General features: G+C 44.7%; 1 protein-coding gene across 10 annotated transcripts in view; it reads left to right on the top strand.

Moving 5' to 3' along the window:
• EPB41L2 (erythrocyte membrane protein band 4.1 like 2) overlaps positions 1-17916 on the top strand; it is a 451080-nt gene that overhangs the window by 423608 nt on the left and 9556 nt on the right. For 9 of the 10 annotated variants that reach the window (XM_033936204.1, XM_033936198.1, XM_033936202.1 and 6 more), the window contains 2 exons: positions 4180-4260; positions 13435-13585. In XM_033936204.1, the coding sequence (XP_033792095.1) occupies positions 4180-4260; positions 13435-13545 (192 nt within the window). In that variant the 3' untranslated portion in view covers positions 13546-13585. Of the gene's footprint in view, positions 1-4179; positions 4261-13434; positions 13590-17916 lie in introns of all 10 variants that reach the window. The other variant, XM_033936201.1, reaches the window with a different exon arrangement.

The following is a 17916-nucleotide window of genomic DNA, read 5'->3' as shown; positions in this document are numbered from 1 at the left end:
TGTTTCTCTCATTCTCTTTCCCCCTCCTCATGGTCTGACATCTCTTCCTCTTTCTTCCATTCACCCCAGTCTCCCCATCCACGGCCCGACTTCTCTCACTCATTCTCAAACACCCCATCTCCGCGTCCTACCTACAAACCTGTCTCTGAAGTTTAGAACAACACCCAAAACTTTGCTTCTCCTACGTCCCACTCCCTCTGCCGCAACTTCTTTCCATCTGCCATGTCCCTCCCTGTCGGAAACAGGGAGTTGCAGCAGAGAGAGCAAAACATAGCCACTAGAAAGCTTTGGGGCTGATACCTGGCAATCTGTGTGAATTGTTTCCAGTGACCTCATAGACAAGTGTTAAGGTAGGACGCAGGGGAGAGGGGGGGGAGAGAGAGAGAGAGAGGAAAAGATACCAGATCAATAGGGGAATTTGGATTTGGATATGTGTGTTGTGGGGGGAGATGCCAGAGTGGAGGAAGGGAATAGGTTTGACCGGGGGGTGGGGTGGGGATATGCAGAGTCCAGAGGGGGTTAGTATTTACGGAGAGAAGGCGGGATGCCAGATGGAGGGGTGTTTAGTTTGGGTTTGATGGGAAAGAGGGGAAATGCTGAATCGGGAGGGGGTTAGAGATGAAGTTGGATTGGGTTGAGTTTTGGTTTGAGAGGAGTGGAAGATGCCAGATCAGAGGGAAATTGTGTTAACAGAGTGGAAATTTTCATGTTTTTTCATTTTTGATATACCACTTATTAGTGGACTATTTGAGCAGTTTACATTGTAACAAAGGGAGTGTGGGAGAGACGCTCTGAGGGAAGGGGATGTAGCATAAAAGAAAATGCCAGCACAGAACTTATTTTTCATAATGTTACTTACTCCTGAGGGGGAAGTGTATCATTGGAGGAAGACAGCTGGGTGTTCACCTAAATTAGCCGGGCAGAGCACCCAGCTAAAAGATGCTAGGGAGAATACTGGACATTCTGTCAATACTACAGTAGTTGCCTAAGACTGCTAACCTTGGTTTAGAACAGTTGGCAAGCTAAAACTAACTGGAGAAAAGAAAGCCAAAGAACAGTGGCATACCAAGGGGGAAGCAGGGGGGGGGCTGTCCGCCCCGGGTGCACGCCCCTAGGGGGTGCACAGCTGGCCACCCTCCCTATTCTGCTGCTGCTGCTTTCCTTAACCAGCAGCAGCATCAGTAAACTTTAAATCAGGGGTGTCCGCGGCCCAGCTTGTGCTTCCTCCAGTAGGTGTTTAGCTTCTGGCCAGCTCCCCTGCAGCAGTTTTTCTGCTCAAAGCTGCAGCCGTCGGCTCCTCACATGATCCACAGCTACGTTGGAAGCGTTTCCTCTGACGTAGTCGCCTGCGGCTTTGAATGGAAAACCGGCTGCAGCAAGGAACCGGCTAGAAACACTGTTGCTGCACAGGGCAGGAAAGAGAAATGTTGCTGCTGCACAGGCAAGGTGGGGAAAGAAATGCTGCTGCTGCACAGGGAAGTGGAGGGAAGAAATGCTACTGCAGCACAGGGAAGGAGGGGGGAGAGAGGGAAGGAGGGAGGGAGAAAGAAGACAAGGGAGAGGAACCAGAGATGCCAAATCCATGGGAAGGAGGGAAAGGAAAGAAGGAAAGGAGATAGCAAACTATGGAGGGGGAGGGAGAGATGCCAGGGCATGGGGGGAGGGAAGGAGACAGATGCAAGATCAGGGGAAAGGAAGAAGAAGAGATGCCAGATAATGGAGGGGGAGTTGGAAGGAGAGAGATGGGGGGGAGAGAGAAATGCTGCTGCTGCTGCTGTACCCAATTGGGGGGGAGAGAGGAAAGGAGGGAGAAGGAAGGAAGACAAGGGAGAGGAACCAGAGATGCCAAGTCCATGGGAAGGATGGGGAGGGGGGAGATGCCAGGGCATGGGGGAGGGAAAGGAAACTAAGGAGACAAATGCCAGACCAGAGGAGGAGGAGGTGCCAGAGCATGGAGGGAGAGAGAGGCCAGGGAATGAGGGAGGGAAGGGAAGGCGATAGAGATGCCAGACCATGGTGTGGAGTGGGAAGGGAGGAGAAGAGAGAGAGATGCCAAAGCATAGTGGGGGGGATGGAGACAGAAAAATGGAGAGGGGTGAAGCTGAAATGAATCATGTATAAAGGAGAGAAGGGGCACAGGATATTGAAGGGACATAGAAAGAAGGAAGATGCCATATGGAAGAGAGAGAGTGGATAGTGGATAGAAGGGGAAGACCGAGTGTGGGTAGTAGATGGAAGGGGGTAGAGAGAGAGGGCTGAAACTGGGTGGAAGGGGTAAAGGGGGGGTGCAGATGTTGAATGGAAGAGAGAGAGGACAAATGCTGTATAGAAAGAAGAGAGCGAAGAGAAGATGATTAAAGCAGAAATGACAAAAGGTAGAAAGATTTTTTTTTGTTGCTTTACTTTCTTATTTCTCATTATTTGTTTTATTTCTATTGTTAATTTGTAAAGTGGTGATTGTTATGTATCAGTTTTTTCAAATTTACATCTACTGTCTTTATATTTTGCACTGTATTAGAGGACATGTGTTACTGTTTTTGTGGTGTTGCATTGTATCCAGGGTCTGGTTTCTTGGTGGTTCAGTTTAACTTTTGTCTACATATTTCTATTTTTAGTTTGTGATTATTCCATATTGGGTGACGGTGTATCTCTGTTCTGTGTGTATGAAAAGGACATGGGTTTCTGTTGGCATTGACTGTACAGGATCAATTGACTGTGCAGGATCTGGTTTGTTTAGCTTGTTTGTTTTACGATGTATGTGTTGGTGTTCTAGTGCTCACTGCAGTGTTTAAGATGCTGCCTTTTCCTAGGTATACTCTTGTGCGATATGTGGATTGTTACTAAAAAACATATTTTTCATGTAGATGAGGGGGGGATCAAAAAATGATGGGCCCCAGGTGTCACATACGCTAGGTACGCCACTGCCAAAGAACCATATTTTAACATCCTTCTTGAATATCTTATATGGGACAGACAGCTAAACATAGGGTTATGCAAAGAGGCCTAGTTTGGCAGTCAGTGGGATTACCAGGTACAGTGGTACCTTGGTTTATGAGCATAATTCGTTCCAGAAGCATGCTTGTAAACCAAAATAAGGGAAATTCGCTTGATACGTCCCCACCCACCCCCACCCCTCCGAGACCAGCAGCGCTGCTCTACCCCCCCACCCCCCGAGGACCAGCATTGCTCCCCCCAAAGGCCCCCCGCGTGATCGCCCCCCCCCCCCCGCAATCCGTTGGCATACCCCCGCTCGCGTCGCCCCCCCCCCCCCCCCCCGCCGCAATCTGAAATCCCCCAGCACCCACCCGAACACGTTGCTTACCCCCATCTGGCCACCGGCACCAACGCACATTACATGCCGGTGCCCAAAGATCTGTGTCATCTTCTTTGCTGGGCCTTGAGCATCTCGGAGAGAGCGTGAACTCGAAGGCCTTGAGCAAAGAAGAAGATGCAGATCTTCGGGCACCGGCATGTCCTGTGCGTTGGTGCCAGTGCCGACAGCCAGATGGGGGTAAGCAGCGTGTTCGGATGGGTGCTGGGGGATTTCAGATCGCAGTGGGGGGGGTGCAACGCGAGTGGGGGGATGCCGGATCGTGGGGGGAGGGTGCCGGATCGCGTGGGGCACCGCTTGCAAATCGAGGCAAGCTCGGTTTCCGAGGCACCGATTTTGCCAATGTTTTGCGCGTCTTGCAAAACACTCGTAAACCGGTGCATTCGTAAACCGAGGTACTACTGTAATTGGCTTAGTAATATCCACTCTCCTACTCTAAAGAAACAGAATGAAAATAACATTGAATTAAAAAAAAAAAAAAATCTGAGGATAGTATCTCCAAATGGTATGACAGGAAAGTACCTCACTCTTAAACCTAGGAAATTATTTCAATTTCTCATTTCAACACTGTAGTTTATATTCTGTCCTTAATTTGCCAGTAGAGGATTTACAATTAATAATAATATAGACTTCATAGACTGAAGGTTAATAATAATTTTATTGCTACAGTCCACAGGGGCTGCCATCCTGCCCAAACCTAATATTCTTTTTGTAGCACAGATTGCTAACTGCCGAGTTCCCTCAGACTGGGTTTTGCCAGATAATAGCATTTCTATGTTTATTATGTGGTGTTTTTCTTCATATATAGAATCATATTAATAGTTATCTTATGATGGTTTGACCTGCAGACAGTAAAAGATGGGGTTCCTGAAACAAGGATTGAGAAACGCATTGTTATCACTGGTGACACAGACATTGACCATGATGAGGTATGTGCCTTTGTTTGTTTTCCTGAGGACAAGCAGGATAATTAATTCATCAAAAATGTCTATGAAAAGATATTGTTTTATGTGTCATACCCATATTATAGTTCAAGTATATAAATAACCGATCCCCTCCCTATATCCTTTTAAGCTTAATGCATTATATGTGAACTAACTTCAGAAGTGCTCAGAACCCGCAGGTAGGGAAGCCGCAAAAGGGGACATGCCCCAAAATGCAAACCTCCTTGGTCTATCATTGCACTTCCTCCTACACTGAAAGTCTGTTTAAATAATCTTATTATATTATTTTAATGTGATTTTCTTCTTTATATAAAGAACCTGATAGTACCATCATAGTCAGCTTCATTGACTTCACCAGGCTATGGATTTCTTTAGCATTCATATGAAATAATTGAAATCTCAAGCATGAATTTCAAGCACTAAGTACTTTATATAAAGAAGAAAATCACATTAAAATAATATAATAAGATTATTTAAACAGACTTTCAGTATAGGAGGAAGTGCAGTGATAGACCAAGGGGGTTTGCATTTTGGGGCATGTCGCCTTTTACGGTTTCCATACCTGCATGTTCTGAGCACATATAATGCATTAAGTTTAAAAGGATATAGGGAGGGGATTGGTTATTTATATACTTGAACTGTTCGTCATTTGGATCCACTAAATATTAGATTTATATTCCCTGAGTTTGATTTTGGAAACCCATATTATAATCATGTGTATGAAATAATCATTCAAGAGGTGCTGCATGTTTGAACAGAATGCTAGTTGGCTAATGTTTAAATGAAGTCAACAAACTATTCTGAGCACGTTTTTTTTCTGGAGTTTAATGAATATAATTTTGGTATTAGTGCTTAATAATTGACTTTTTAAAAAAAAATTATTATATAGACAGTTAAACAATACAGTGAAGGTGTTTAAAAATCATACAGTTATTTGCATCTATTAATATACATAGTTCTTTCGAAACTACCTCTCTTACCCTGCTTTTCAACCTTTATTGCTTTAATAATATTCTCATCTTTCTCTTATGCATTCCCAACCCCCCTCCTCAAATCAATCTCTATCAATAAACAACCAGGCCAAACACATTTTATGAACTTGCAGTATCTTCTACCCTTCTCCCTAGCCCTTTCTGCTCCTCCCACCCTATTTCTTCCTCTTCCTATCCTATTCAGACCAACCCTGGAAGTATTTTTTTTTTAATCACCTCAATATAGTCCATTCTTTGTTTTCCATATAGGAGGTGTTGGACCTGTTCAAACTTGCCCCCCTTTATTCTTATGATAGCTATCAGCTTATCATACTGCATTACCTCACAAATCTTCCTCCATCAGTCCATAAGAATGAAACCATCCAGACTCTTCAATTCCCATGCCACTGCCATCCTCACAGCTAACAACAACAACAAAAAAATACTCACCAGGGGGCACCCAGAATGTCTTTCCTGACCCCTGCTAACCCTTGGCCTGGATGAACCCAATAAGAAGTATTCCAGTTGTGGCTTAATGTTCTAATCCACTATCTCATTGACCACCTTATCCCAATAATGTTCTATTCTTGGGCCTGTTCTTTTTAACATTTTTATAAATGATATTGCTGAAGGGTTGTCGAGTAAGATTTTCCTCTTTGCGGATGATAAAGTATAATCTCGTTATAAGGGACTTCAAGGGACCTGGCAAAACAGAGTTGCATTTTTTAAAAACTTTATTTAGGTCAACTTGAAAAAACGCATAATCAATGAACAACAGTCGCTGCACAAGCATATCAGCAACATCAATAACAAAACTCAGCAAAACATTAGTATGGCAAGAAATGATTGCAAAGCCAGAACACTAAAAGATGTAAATCTTTATTCATTTTCAAATATTACAAGTGTATAATAATCAATCAGAAAGATTTTTAACTAATCACTTGACAATCTTATTTATATTCCTCCAAATTTATAAATAGAAAAGAATCCCACCCCACCCACCCATATATTAATAATTAACAATTATCATCATTCATAATCCCACCCCACCCTTATATCTTATCCAATACTAAGGTGTTCTAAAGCAGTGGTCTCAAACTCAAACCCTTTGTGGGGCCATATTTTGGATTTGTAGGTACTTGGAGGGCTGCAGAAAAAATAGTTAATGTCTTATTTAACAGTTAAAAGGAAAGATATATAAACTATAAAGAGTTTTACCTTATGCAAAATAGTCAATTGTTTAATAAGACATTAACTAATTTTTTTGCAGCCCTCACATTTAAAGTTTAATATCTGTCCTTTCTCAAAACTGACACATTTCAATAACTATATTGAAAATAAAATCATTTTCCCTACCTTTGTTGGCTGGTGACTTAAATTTTCTGTGCTTTTAACTATGTTTCCAAGGCCTTCTTATCCTTTGACTGTTTTTCTCTCCGCCTTCACTTTCTGCCTTGCATCCATCTTTGGCATTAACTTAATATTCAATTTTTCTGCTTTCTTTTCAAAATCTACGTTTCCATGTCTTACCTTCCCTTCCTATCTCTCTCTGCTTCCGTCCTATTTCCATGGTCTGACATCTCTTTCCTTCCTTTCTCTCCCTCCCTCCTTCCTTCCTTCCTTTCCCCCGATCTGGCATCTGTCTCCTTCCCTCCCCCCATGCCCTGGCATCTCTCCCTCCCCTCTATGGTCTGATATCTCCTTTCCTTCCCTCCCTCCCATGAACTTGGCATCTCTTGTTCTTCTCCTTTCTTCCCTCTTTCCCCAATTGGGTGCAGCAGCAACAGAAGCAGCATTTCCCTTCCCCCTTTCCTGTGCAGCAGAAGCATTTCTCTTCCCCTTTCCCTCCCCCACCCTTTCCTTATGCAGCAGAAGCAGCATTTCCCTCCTCCCCTTTCCTGTGCAGGAGAGGCATTTCTCTTCCCCCTTCCCTCCCTCTCCCTTTCCCTGTATAGCAGCAGCAGCATTTCCCTAGGGTCCTCCTTTCATATGCAGCAAAGCATTTCTCTTTCCCCTCCCCTTCCGTTCCCTTCCTTGTGGAGCAGCAGCATGTCTGGCCGGCTCCCAGTCGATCATTCCGTTCAAAGCCGCGAGTGGCGGCTCCTCGTGAGATCCGCACCTGCGTCAGAAGCCTCTCTGATGTTGTGACGTCAGAGAGGCTTCCGATGCAGGAGTGGATAGCGCAAGGAGCCACCACCCGCGGCTTTGAACGGATCGATCGACTGGGAGCCGACTGCTGCTCCACAAGGGAAGGGGGAAGAGAAATGCTGGTGTGGATGGCGCAAGGAGCCGCCGCCGGCCGCAGCTTTACAGTTGATCATCGTGTCCAGATTGCGGGCCGCAAAATAGCACCTGGAGAGCCACATGCGGCCCGTGAGCTGCGTGTTTGAGACCGCTGTTCTAAAGCATTATGTCGTACTGTACAGGAAAGAAAAATAATCTGTCATTTTCTTCTGGGCTGCATTTCTTTCATATGTTTTAGTAATGTATGCACTTTGATACTGTATCACCGGCACACCACGCGCCTTGTAGGCAAAACCTGCAAGTTCGTTATAGCCGAACAAAACTACAGCTGAAAGCGGCTCTGGGGACCAAATTGTTTATCCGTTATATGCAAGTCTGCTATATGCGGTGCTTTTCTGCATGTTCGTAAATGTGTACGGCCGGGACCAGCAGACCTCATCCGATATAGATTATATTCCGTTATAAGCAAGTCCGTTATTACGAGATTATACTGTACCAAAATCTGCAATAGAGTAGACACGCCGGATGGTGTAAATAACATGAAAAAAGACCTGGCGAAGCTTGAAGAATGTCTGAAATTTGGCAGCTAAAATTTAATGCTAAGAAATGCAAGGTCATGCATTTGGGCTGCAAAAAACCAGAAGAAATGGTACAGTTTAGGGCACATGTGTCAAACATAAGGCATGCGGGCCAAATCCAGCCCAACTGGCCTTTTTATGTGGCCTGCAGTAATGCTCCCGAACTTCCCCTTCTCGCAGCCCAGCGTGTCTTCCCTCACGCGCCAATCTGATGTCGCTGTCACACTGGAAAGTCTGTCGGCCTCAGCAGCAATTTGACTGTGTTGTCTGTGGCTCCCCTTCCTGCTTTCTGTCTGCCATAGTCCACCTGGGCAGAAACAGGAAGTTGTGCGTCATTGGAGACAGACCGCGGCAGGCGAAAAGCAGGAGGGGGAGCCACGCACAACATTGCTGAATTGCCGAGGCCGGCAGATTTTTCGGCTTGGCAGCGACATCGGATCGGCGCTGGAGGGAAAGACATGCTGGGCTGTGAGGAGAGAGGGAGATGAAGGGAAGGGACCTGGGGTGGTGTGGAGGAAGAGGGAAGGGAGATCCATTGAAGAGAAAGGGAGAAATGGTGGATCTGGGGGAAAGGGAGGCAGGCAGGCAGACGGGGGGAGAGATGGGATGGGGGCAGTTGGGAAGAGAAAGGGAGAGAAGTTGAATCTGAAGATGGAAGGGAGGGAGAAATGTTAGGCCTTGGGGTAGAAGGGAGAAAGATGCAGCATCTCTTTTTTTTCCTTTCTTCTCATTGTTCAGCTTCAAGGGGGGGAGGGAAGAAGAACAGAAAAGAGAGGGAGCAAAATATTGGACCAAGAGGAGAGAGGAGGAGAGCTGGAAGGAAATAGGCTGGGAAAGGAGTGAGATGGGAAATGGAAGAGCTACAGAATAAGAGAAGATGGAAAATTGATAGGTAGCTGAAAATTTAAAAAGGAGAAGGATGAGAAAGAGGGCGAGATATGAGTGGACAGAGAAAAGTTGGAAGGAAAAAATCAATATGTTAGAGACGGGTACCGGAGCAAAAGAGAAGAGGAGAAAAAAATGGACAGCAGACACTGGAAAGAGAATTAGAAGATAGACAAAATCAGAAAGAGAAACTGGGACCGAAAGCAAAATGACCAGACAACAAAAGGTAGAAAAAATTGTATTTCTATTTTGTGATTACAATATGTCAGTTTTGAAATGTGTATCCTGTCAGAGCTGGTGTTAGACAGCAAGTGTGAACTAGAACCTAAAAGAGAAAGGAAAAGTCTTTTTTATTTATTTTGTATGTAACACATAGCTGGCATGGGGTTGGAGAGGTTGTATCCCTATACTTCTACTAAGACTAACCCCTTCCTTTGCAAACATGTAGTGTAGGTTTTGGTGGCGGTGATTGATCTGACGCTCATAGAAGTCCTGTGAGCATCGGAGCAGTTGCTGGCGCTGGGGCCCACGCTGTGCGTTAGTAAAGGAGGGGATAAGTATCTTAATAAAAAATTTGGCCCACAACTTAGCTTGTGTCTTAGATTTCAGTCCCTTATGTGATTTGAGTTTGACACCCCTGGTTCAGGGGGTGAAGAACTTACGTGCACAACGGAAGAGCGGGACTTGGGTGTGATTGTATGTGATGATCTTAAGGTGGCCAAACAGGACATTCTTTTCTTATCATGAGCAAGAAAACTCACACCCGCAGCACAATGTAAAAAGATCTAAAAGGGGAAAACCCCACTACTGTGCACAGTATTTTTAATTCTTTTCTATTTTTATATATATATATTATTATTTTTTTTTTTTATAATACATTTTTCTGTAAAAACTTTTTAAACTTTTTATATATAAATATATGAAATATAAAGTTCCAAATATAAAATCGATGAAAAAGAAAGCAAAATATTTAGCTCTGGTGCCAGAGGATGGAACTGGAAAGGATCCACCGGTACAAACTTCTTCTTCCAACAGCAAACGTGGACTTGGCTGTGTACTGTGAGAGACTTATGTTTTCCGTTGGAAGAAGAAGAAGTTTGTACCAGTGGATCCTTTCCAGTTCTGTCCTCTGGTGCCAGAGCTAAGTATTTTGCTTCCTTTTTCAGCGATGTTGTATTTGGAACTTTATATTTCATATATTTATATATAAAAAGTTTTTACAGAAAAACGTATTATAAAAAAAATAAAATATAGATATATAGATATATATCAAAGAATTAAAAATACTGTGCACAGTAGTGGGGTTTTCCCCTTTTAGAACTTTTTACATTGTGTTTTGGGTGTGAGTTTTTTTGCCCATGATAAGAAAAGAATGCCAGCTGTGAATCATCAATGATTGCTGTAGGCTAAAACGTTTTTGAGGCTTTTTCTCCACCTGGTTTTGAATTTCAATGTTGGATCTTAGAGATGTAGCCCACTGCTGGTGAGTGACATTTTTTGTAATTTTTTTGTTTTACTGTCATTACTTTTTTGATCTTGAGAGACTTTTAAATACCTACGTAATATAAATGTGCATGAGTTAAGTCTCTTTCATTTGAAAGGAAACTCTGCAATGACAGGGCATAGGATGAAGTTAAGAGGTGATAGGCTCCAGAGTAATCTGATAATATACTTTTATACAGAAAGGATGGTAGATGCGTGGAACAGTCTCCCGGAAGAGGTGGTGGAAACAGGGACTGTGTCTGAATTCAAGAGGGCCTGGGATAGGCATATGGGATCTCTCATAAGAATATAAGAATTGCCACTGCTGGGTCAGACCAGTGGTCCATCGTACCCAGCAGTCCACTCAAGCGGCAGCCCTTAGGTCAAAGACAAAAGTGCCCTATTTGAGTCTAGCCTTACCTGCGTACGTTCTGGTTCAGCAGGAACTTGTATAACCTTGTCTTGAATCCCTGGAGGGTGCTTTCCCCTATAACAGTCTCTGGAAGAGAGTTCCAGATTTCTACCACTCTCTGGGTGAAGAAGAACTTCCTTACATTTGTACGGAATCTATCCCCTTTTAACCTTAGAGCGTGCCCTCTCGTTCTCTCCACCTTGGAGAGGATGAACAATCTTTCTTTCTTTAGTAAGTCTATTCCCTTCATTATCTTGAATGTTTCGATCATGTCCCTTCTCAGTCTCCTCTTTTCAAGAGAGAAGAGTCCCAGTTTCTCTAGCCTCTCACTATATGGCAACTCCTCCAGTCCGTTAACCATTTTTGTCGCTCTTCTCTGGACTCTTTCAAGTAGTACTGTGTCCTTTTTCATGTATGGCGACCAGTGTTGGATGCAGTATTCCAGGTGAGGGTGCACCATGGCCTGGTACAGCAGTATGATAACTTTCTCCGATCTGTTTGTGATCCCCTTCTTAATCATTGCTAGAGAAAGAGATAATGGTTACTGTGGATGTGCCAACTAGATAAGCCATTTGGCCTTTATCTGCCATCATGTTTCTATGTGTACATAGTATTAATACAAAGTACCGTATTTTCACGTAGATAACGCGCACCCGTGTAAAACGCGCACACGGGTATAGCGCGCAGAAAACACAAATTTATGTACAGAAATTTTTGTATACCGCGCACACCCGTATACCGCGCATGCTGCCCGACTCTCCAGTCGCCCGCCCCGACTCTCCTCTGGCCACCCCGACTCTTCTTTCGCCCGCCCCGACTCTCCTCTCCCCCTTGAAGTCCTGTCCCCACCCTGAAAGCCTGATGCCCCCCACAACTTCCAATTCACCCCCCCCCCCGCAGGACCGCTTGCACCCCCACCCCGAAGGACCGCTCGCACGCACCCCCACAGCCTCCCGACCCCTCCCATCATGTAGAAGCTCCTACCGGTGTCCTGCTGCTTCCCCTCTTGTCCCACCGACTCCCCGACACAATCGGGGTAAGAGGGAGCTCAAGCCCTCTTGCCCCAGCCAACCGCGGCACCCCCGACACGATCGGGGCAAGAGGGAGCTCAAGCCCTCTTGCCCCCCCCCCCCGACTCCCCGACACGATCGGGGCAAAAGGGAGCCCAAGCCCTCTTGCCCCGCCGACTCCCCAACTCCCCGACAATATCGGGCCAGGAGGGAGCCCAAGTCCTCCTGGCCTTGGCGACCCCCCCCCCTAGTTGTTCGGGCCAGGAGGGAGCCCAAATCCTCCTGGCCACGGCGACCCCCACCCCGCACTACATTACGGGCAGGAGGGATCCCAGGCCCTCCTGCCCTCGACGCAAGCCCCCCTCCCCCCAACGACGGCCCCCCCAAGAACCTCCGACCGCCCCCCCAGCCGACCCGCGACCCCCCTGGCTGACCCCCACGACACCCCCACCCCCCTTCCCCGTACCTTTCTGTAGTTGGCCGGACAGATGGGAGCCAAACCCGCCTGTCCGGCAGGCAGCCAACGACGGAATGAGGCCGGATTGGCCCATCTGTCCCAAAGCTCCGCCTACTGGTGGGGCCTAAGGTGCCTGGGCCAATCAGAATAGGCCCTGGAGCCTTAGGTCCCTCCTGGGGGCGGGGCCTTGGGCACATGGTCTGGTTGGGCCCATGTGCCTCAGGCCCCGCCCCCAGGTGGGACCTAAAACTTGAAACCTAAGGCTCCCGGGCCTATTCTGATTCTATTGGCCCAGGCACCTTAGGCCCCACCAGTAGGCGGAGCTTTGGGACGGATGGGCCAATCCGGCCTCATTCCGTCGTTGGCTGCCTGCCGGACAGGCGGGTTTGGCTCCCGTCTGTCCGGCCAACTACAGAAAGGTACGGGGAAGGGGGGTGGGGGGTCGGCCAGGGGGGTCGCGGGTCGGCTGGGAGGGGCGGTTGGAGGTTCTTGGGGGGGGCGGTCGTTGGGGGGAGGGGGGTTTGCGTCGAGGGCAGGAGGGCCTGGGATCCCTCCTGCCCGTAATGTAGTGCGGGGTGGGGTTAGGGGGTCGCCGTGGCCAGGAGGGTTTGGGCTCCCTCCTGGCCCGAAAAACTAGCGGGGGGGGGGGTCGCCAGGGCCAGGAGGACTTGGGCTTTCTCCTGGCCCGATATTGTCGGGGAGTTGGGAAATCGGCGGGGCAAGAGGGCTTGGGCTCCTTTTTGCCCCGATCGTGTCGGGGAGTCGGGGGGGCAAGAGGGCTTGAGCTCCCTCTTGCCCCGATTGTGTCAGGGAGTCGGCGGTCCTTCAGGATGGGGGTGCGGGTGCGTGCGAGTGGTCCTGCGGGGGGTGAATCGGATGTCGGGGGGGGGGGGGAACTATGTAAAAAAAATTTTTGTACAACACGCTCACGCGTATACCGCGCAAGGGTATGCACGGTTTGTAAAAACACGTATAACGCGCGCGTTATATGCGTGAAAATACGGTACTTTTTAAAACCTTTTACAGGGTTCATGCCCCAGTCTAATTATGTTCATAGGTTTGTGCTTTTAATTTCATGGTAACTCATCTCAATCTCTTCATTTCTTCTTTAATTTTATAGGCACTGGCTCAAGCAATTAGAGAAGCCAAAGAGCAGCATCCTGACATGGCTATTACAAGAGTTGTGGTTCATAAAGAAACAGAACTTACTGAAGAGGGAGAAGAGGATTAAATTAAATGCAATGGATTCTAACAAAAGAAAGCAGAGCACAGTAGGTGAAACTATTTTCTGATTGCCTTTGTTAAAAAATATATTTATTAAAGCTTGATTATCTACTAATTCACTGAATGCACCAAAGCAGGATACAGTAAAAATGCACAAAAATAAATTCATCATAATCATAAATTCATCATACTACACCTTGCAATTTGGTTCAGATCTTAGTTACAATGCCAGTGTATTTCAAAATTTGGAGTGAAGCAATTAAAAACCAACTGCCTGATAGCAGATTGATGATCTACTGATAATGGAGGAGTTGAGACCTAACTGGAAGGATTAAAGCTAATAGTTCCACAAATATTTTTGTTGGTATAGATATCTATGGCTAAAACACAAGAGAAAATATCCAGCTGGATCTAAAGGAGTAATACTTGAGGATCTCAAGCGCTCACAGCTAAAGGCCCGTTGTATATCACAAGCCAATAACCAAAAAGTGAGCTATCATTGGTCCTGTATATTCTCCTATTTTCTCATATTCTCCTATTTCAAAACTTATTTGCAGATTTGCAGATATTATGATGTACTAATTTTTCATCAATCGTAAAGTACTTTCTTATTCAGGCATTATGAATTATGAAGTACTTAGCTTAATGACATGACGACGGAAGATCTCCGTTTCGCTCAAAATAAGGAGCTTCGTCAGGAACGGCACTACAAATAAAACAAAATAAAGCTTAAATGTAGATTTTATATATTTTTTTAGCATGAGAACTTACATTCCTACTCGCGTTACTGAATACATAGCTCCGTCATTATGTATTCAGTAACGCAAGTAGGAATGTAAGTTCTCATGCTAAAAAAATATATAAAATCTACATTTAAGCTTTATTTTGTTTTATTTGTAGTGCCGTTCCTGACGAAGCTCCTTATTGTGAGCGAAATGAAGATCTTCCGTCGTCATGTCATGAAGCTAAGTACTTCATAATTCATAATGCCTGAATGAGAAAGTACTTTACGATAGATGAAAAATTAGTACATCATAATATCTGCAAATAAGCAAATAAGTTTTGAAATAGGAGAATATGAGAAAATAGGAGAATATACAGGACCAATGATAGCTCACTTTTTGGTTATTGGCTTGTGATATACAACGGGCCTTTAGCTGTGAGCGCTTGAGATCCTCAAGTATTACTCCTGTAGATCCAGCTGGATATTTTCTCTTGTGTTTTAGCCTTATTGGATGATTATTTAGTGTGTTTCACAGAAAACTTGAAGGTTATTGAGATAGATATCTATGGATCAAAGTGGTGGTCTAATATTTTTTTTAAAAATTCTTTATTTGTTTTTAAAATATAAGCCCAAGAACATTAACAATGGTCATAAGAGAAAAGGACTTTACATGTAACATATCACATTATAGAAACATATGAATCAAGTTTTATCCCAATTATTTATGCTAATAATATTGTTACCTTTCCTTTCAGCTGCTACCCCTTCATATTTACGCATTGTTAAATCAACAGAATTTTTCCAATGAACGATAATCAGTTTCAGTGCTACTGTTAATAAAAAAAATTAACAAAAAAGCATCACTTGTCGCTATCAGGGATGCTAAGCCTATGGATTTCCAGATAATAATTTTATACGTAAGTGGTCTGTACAAGTCTAGTATACACAGTATACTTGTCCAAATGCCTGAGCAATAATTCAGAGTTGACTGCAAGTGCAATGACATAACATAGGAGGTAATGTTCCAAGACAACTACCTGTTATCACATCCCTGTATACATTTAGATTTTGTAAGGAGAGTCCAATGGGTTCTTTAGGTTAGAAAATAGCCAGACTGTATCGTATCATAGTTCTTCCCAACTCTTTTTGTTTATTCATAATTTTATATACTGCCATTCATTATAAAAAATGTCAAAGCAGTTTACAAGTTAAAATTGTATAAGTCAATGAAAAGAGCTCCATACAACAAGGCACAGAATTAAGGACAGAAAAGAAAGAGATCTTTCCCCAGGTCTACATTAATTATAGTTTATGACCTTTTCAATCATTTTCTGTATCAAAGAAATAGACTGTTTTTTTTAAATTCTAATAACTTTTATTAAATTTGTTTTAAAATACAAACAAAAGAACTTTATAATGTTTAAATCTATTTTATTAAGCAACAGTAAGTACAACAGCAATAATAACCATGGAATGCAGTTTCATCAAACACCCGCGGAGGACTGGACTCTTATGTCCTCCCCGGACCCACAATACCCCCACCCCCCAACAAAGAAAACCCTACCCCCACCCACCCCTCCCCATCCCCCCACATATACAGAAAACTCGCAAGCAGGGAACAGCAGAGACATCTAGAAGCACAGTTACAGAGGTGGAGTCTATTCAAGACCCGGCTACGACTCTCAGGAGGCAAAATGTTCAAATATGGAGTCCAAGTGTGAACAAAGTCTCTGCTCCGACGTCGGGAAGAACGAGCCAAACGGGCTTCCCAACCCATAAGTTCATGGAGGCGATTCCTCCAATACCAGAATGAAGGTGGTTCAGAAGACAGCCAGCAACACAAGATACATTTCTTCCCCAAAATAAAACATTTACTAAGAAATAATTTTTCATAAGAATTGTACATATACAAGAATGAAAAATGGGCAAACAGCATAGACTGCACGGAGACTGGCACAGGGGTCCGCAACAAGCCCTGTAAAAAGGAGGCCATCTCGGTCTAGAAGGTCTGAATCCCCTCACAACTCCAGAAACCATGAAAGTAAGAATTTACCTCCACCGAACAGCGGATACATAACTGAGTATCTACACAACCCATATGGTAAGCCTGACTCTGGGAGGCGTAGGCCCGTAGGACAGTTCGAAAGTGACATTCACGGAGCTCAGCACTATGTACCATGCCCACAGTTCGAGTCAGGGTTTTTAACAAGAAATTGTCCCCCAGGTCCCTACCCAAGTCCCGCTGCCATGCCCCCAAAATACCAGGGAAACCCCTAGGCGGGCAAAGAGCAAGAATCCGGCCATGCAAAGCTGATATAGAGACCCTATTATCAGGATCCGCAGCCAAAAAAGTACAGAGCTGGGTCCCAAAATCCCCCTGCAAGGAAGACCCCTGAAGGGAAGCCACATAGTGACTTAGTTGACAATAAGCAAATGGAAGGCCAATCTCAGGGACCCCCCTCCCCACCAGCTCAGCATAAGGTAAGAGAGACCCATCATCCCGCAGAACATGCCGCATCTGTTCCACCCCCCGCGCCCGAACACAGAAGGTCCAACCCCCGGAGGGAAAGCTAGATTCCCCGCCAACGGTAAAAATACAAATGGCCATGTATTATATCCTTTTGTAAAAACATATGAATCAGGATTATCCCAGCTGCATCCTCTTATGCCTAATCATCATCGAGTTCTTGAGAGAGAAGATCACTTTGTGGAAGTGAATAGGTTGCAGTCACTTTAAATAAGATACTAACAAACTATATAGGTATTTCGCAACTCTTTGAAAGTTCTAACTCTACAGTTTATTATCATGTGACCAGCCTTCCAAATTCTACAGCTTTGCCATGTGCTCCAACTTACTGTATACTTGAATATAAACTGACCTGAATATAACCCAAGGTAACCTTTTTTTCTCCCAATAAAGTGCGACAGGAACAATCTTCCTATGCTCTTTCCCCATGAGAGCCATGATCAAAAATGCCTGCTGCAAGTTCCCATTTCAGGCTTTAAAGATTACTATTACTACTACTATTACTATTAATTATTTCTATAGTGCTACCAGACATATGTAGCATGAAGGAGACAGTCTCTGCTCGAAGGAGCTTACAATCTAAACAAATAGACAGAATTCCATGGATATAGTTAGGAGGAATGGTTAATCTGCTGGCTAGGGCAGTGGGGAGCAGGGTTATTGATTGAAGGCTACATCAAAAAGGGGTTTTTGGTCTGCTTTTAAACAAGGGAAGGGGAATGGTGGACAAACCCAGATAGTTTATTCCAGCCCCAGTTCGAGGCAGCTAAATGAAAGGAATGAAGTCTGGAATTGGCAGTGGAGGAGAAGGGTACAGCTAAGAGCAGAGTTTTCTGGGAGGTGTATAAGGAGAGAGGAGAGATATTGGGGAGCAGCAGAATGAACACACTTGTAATTTAGTAAAAGGAGTCTGAACTGTATGCAAAGATGGATAAGGAGCCAGTGAAATGATTTAAGGAGAGGGGTAACATGAGTATAGCGAGGTTGGTAAAAGATGAGTCGTGTAGCAGGGATTTGCAAAGATTGTAGGGGAGAGAGGCAGCACAGCGAGAGACCAGTTAGAAATAGATTTCAGTAATCTAAGCATGAGGTTAAGAGAGTGTGGACAAGGGTCTGTGTAGTGTGCA

The sequence above is a fragment of the Geotrypetes seraphini genome, chromosome 3 (assembly GCF_902459505.1).
Source record: "Geotrypetes seraphini chromosome 3, aGeoSer1.1, whole genome shotgun sequence".
NCBI lineage: Eukaryota > Metazoa > Chordata > Amphibia > Gymnophiona > Dermophiidae > Geotrypetes > Geotrypetes seraphini.
This window is presented reverse-complemented; position numbering and strand designations above follow the sequence as displayed.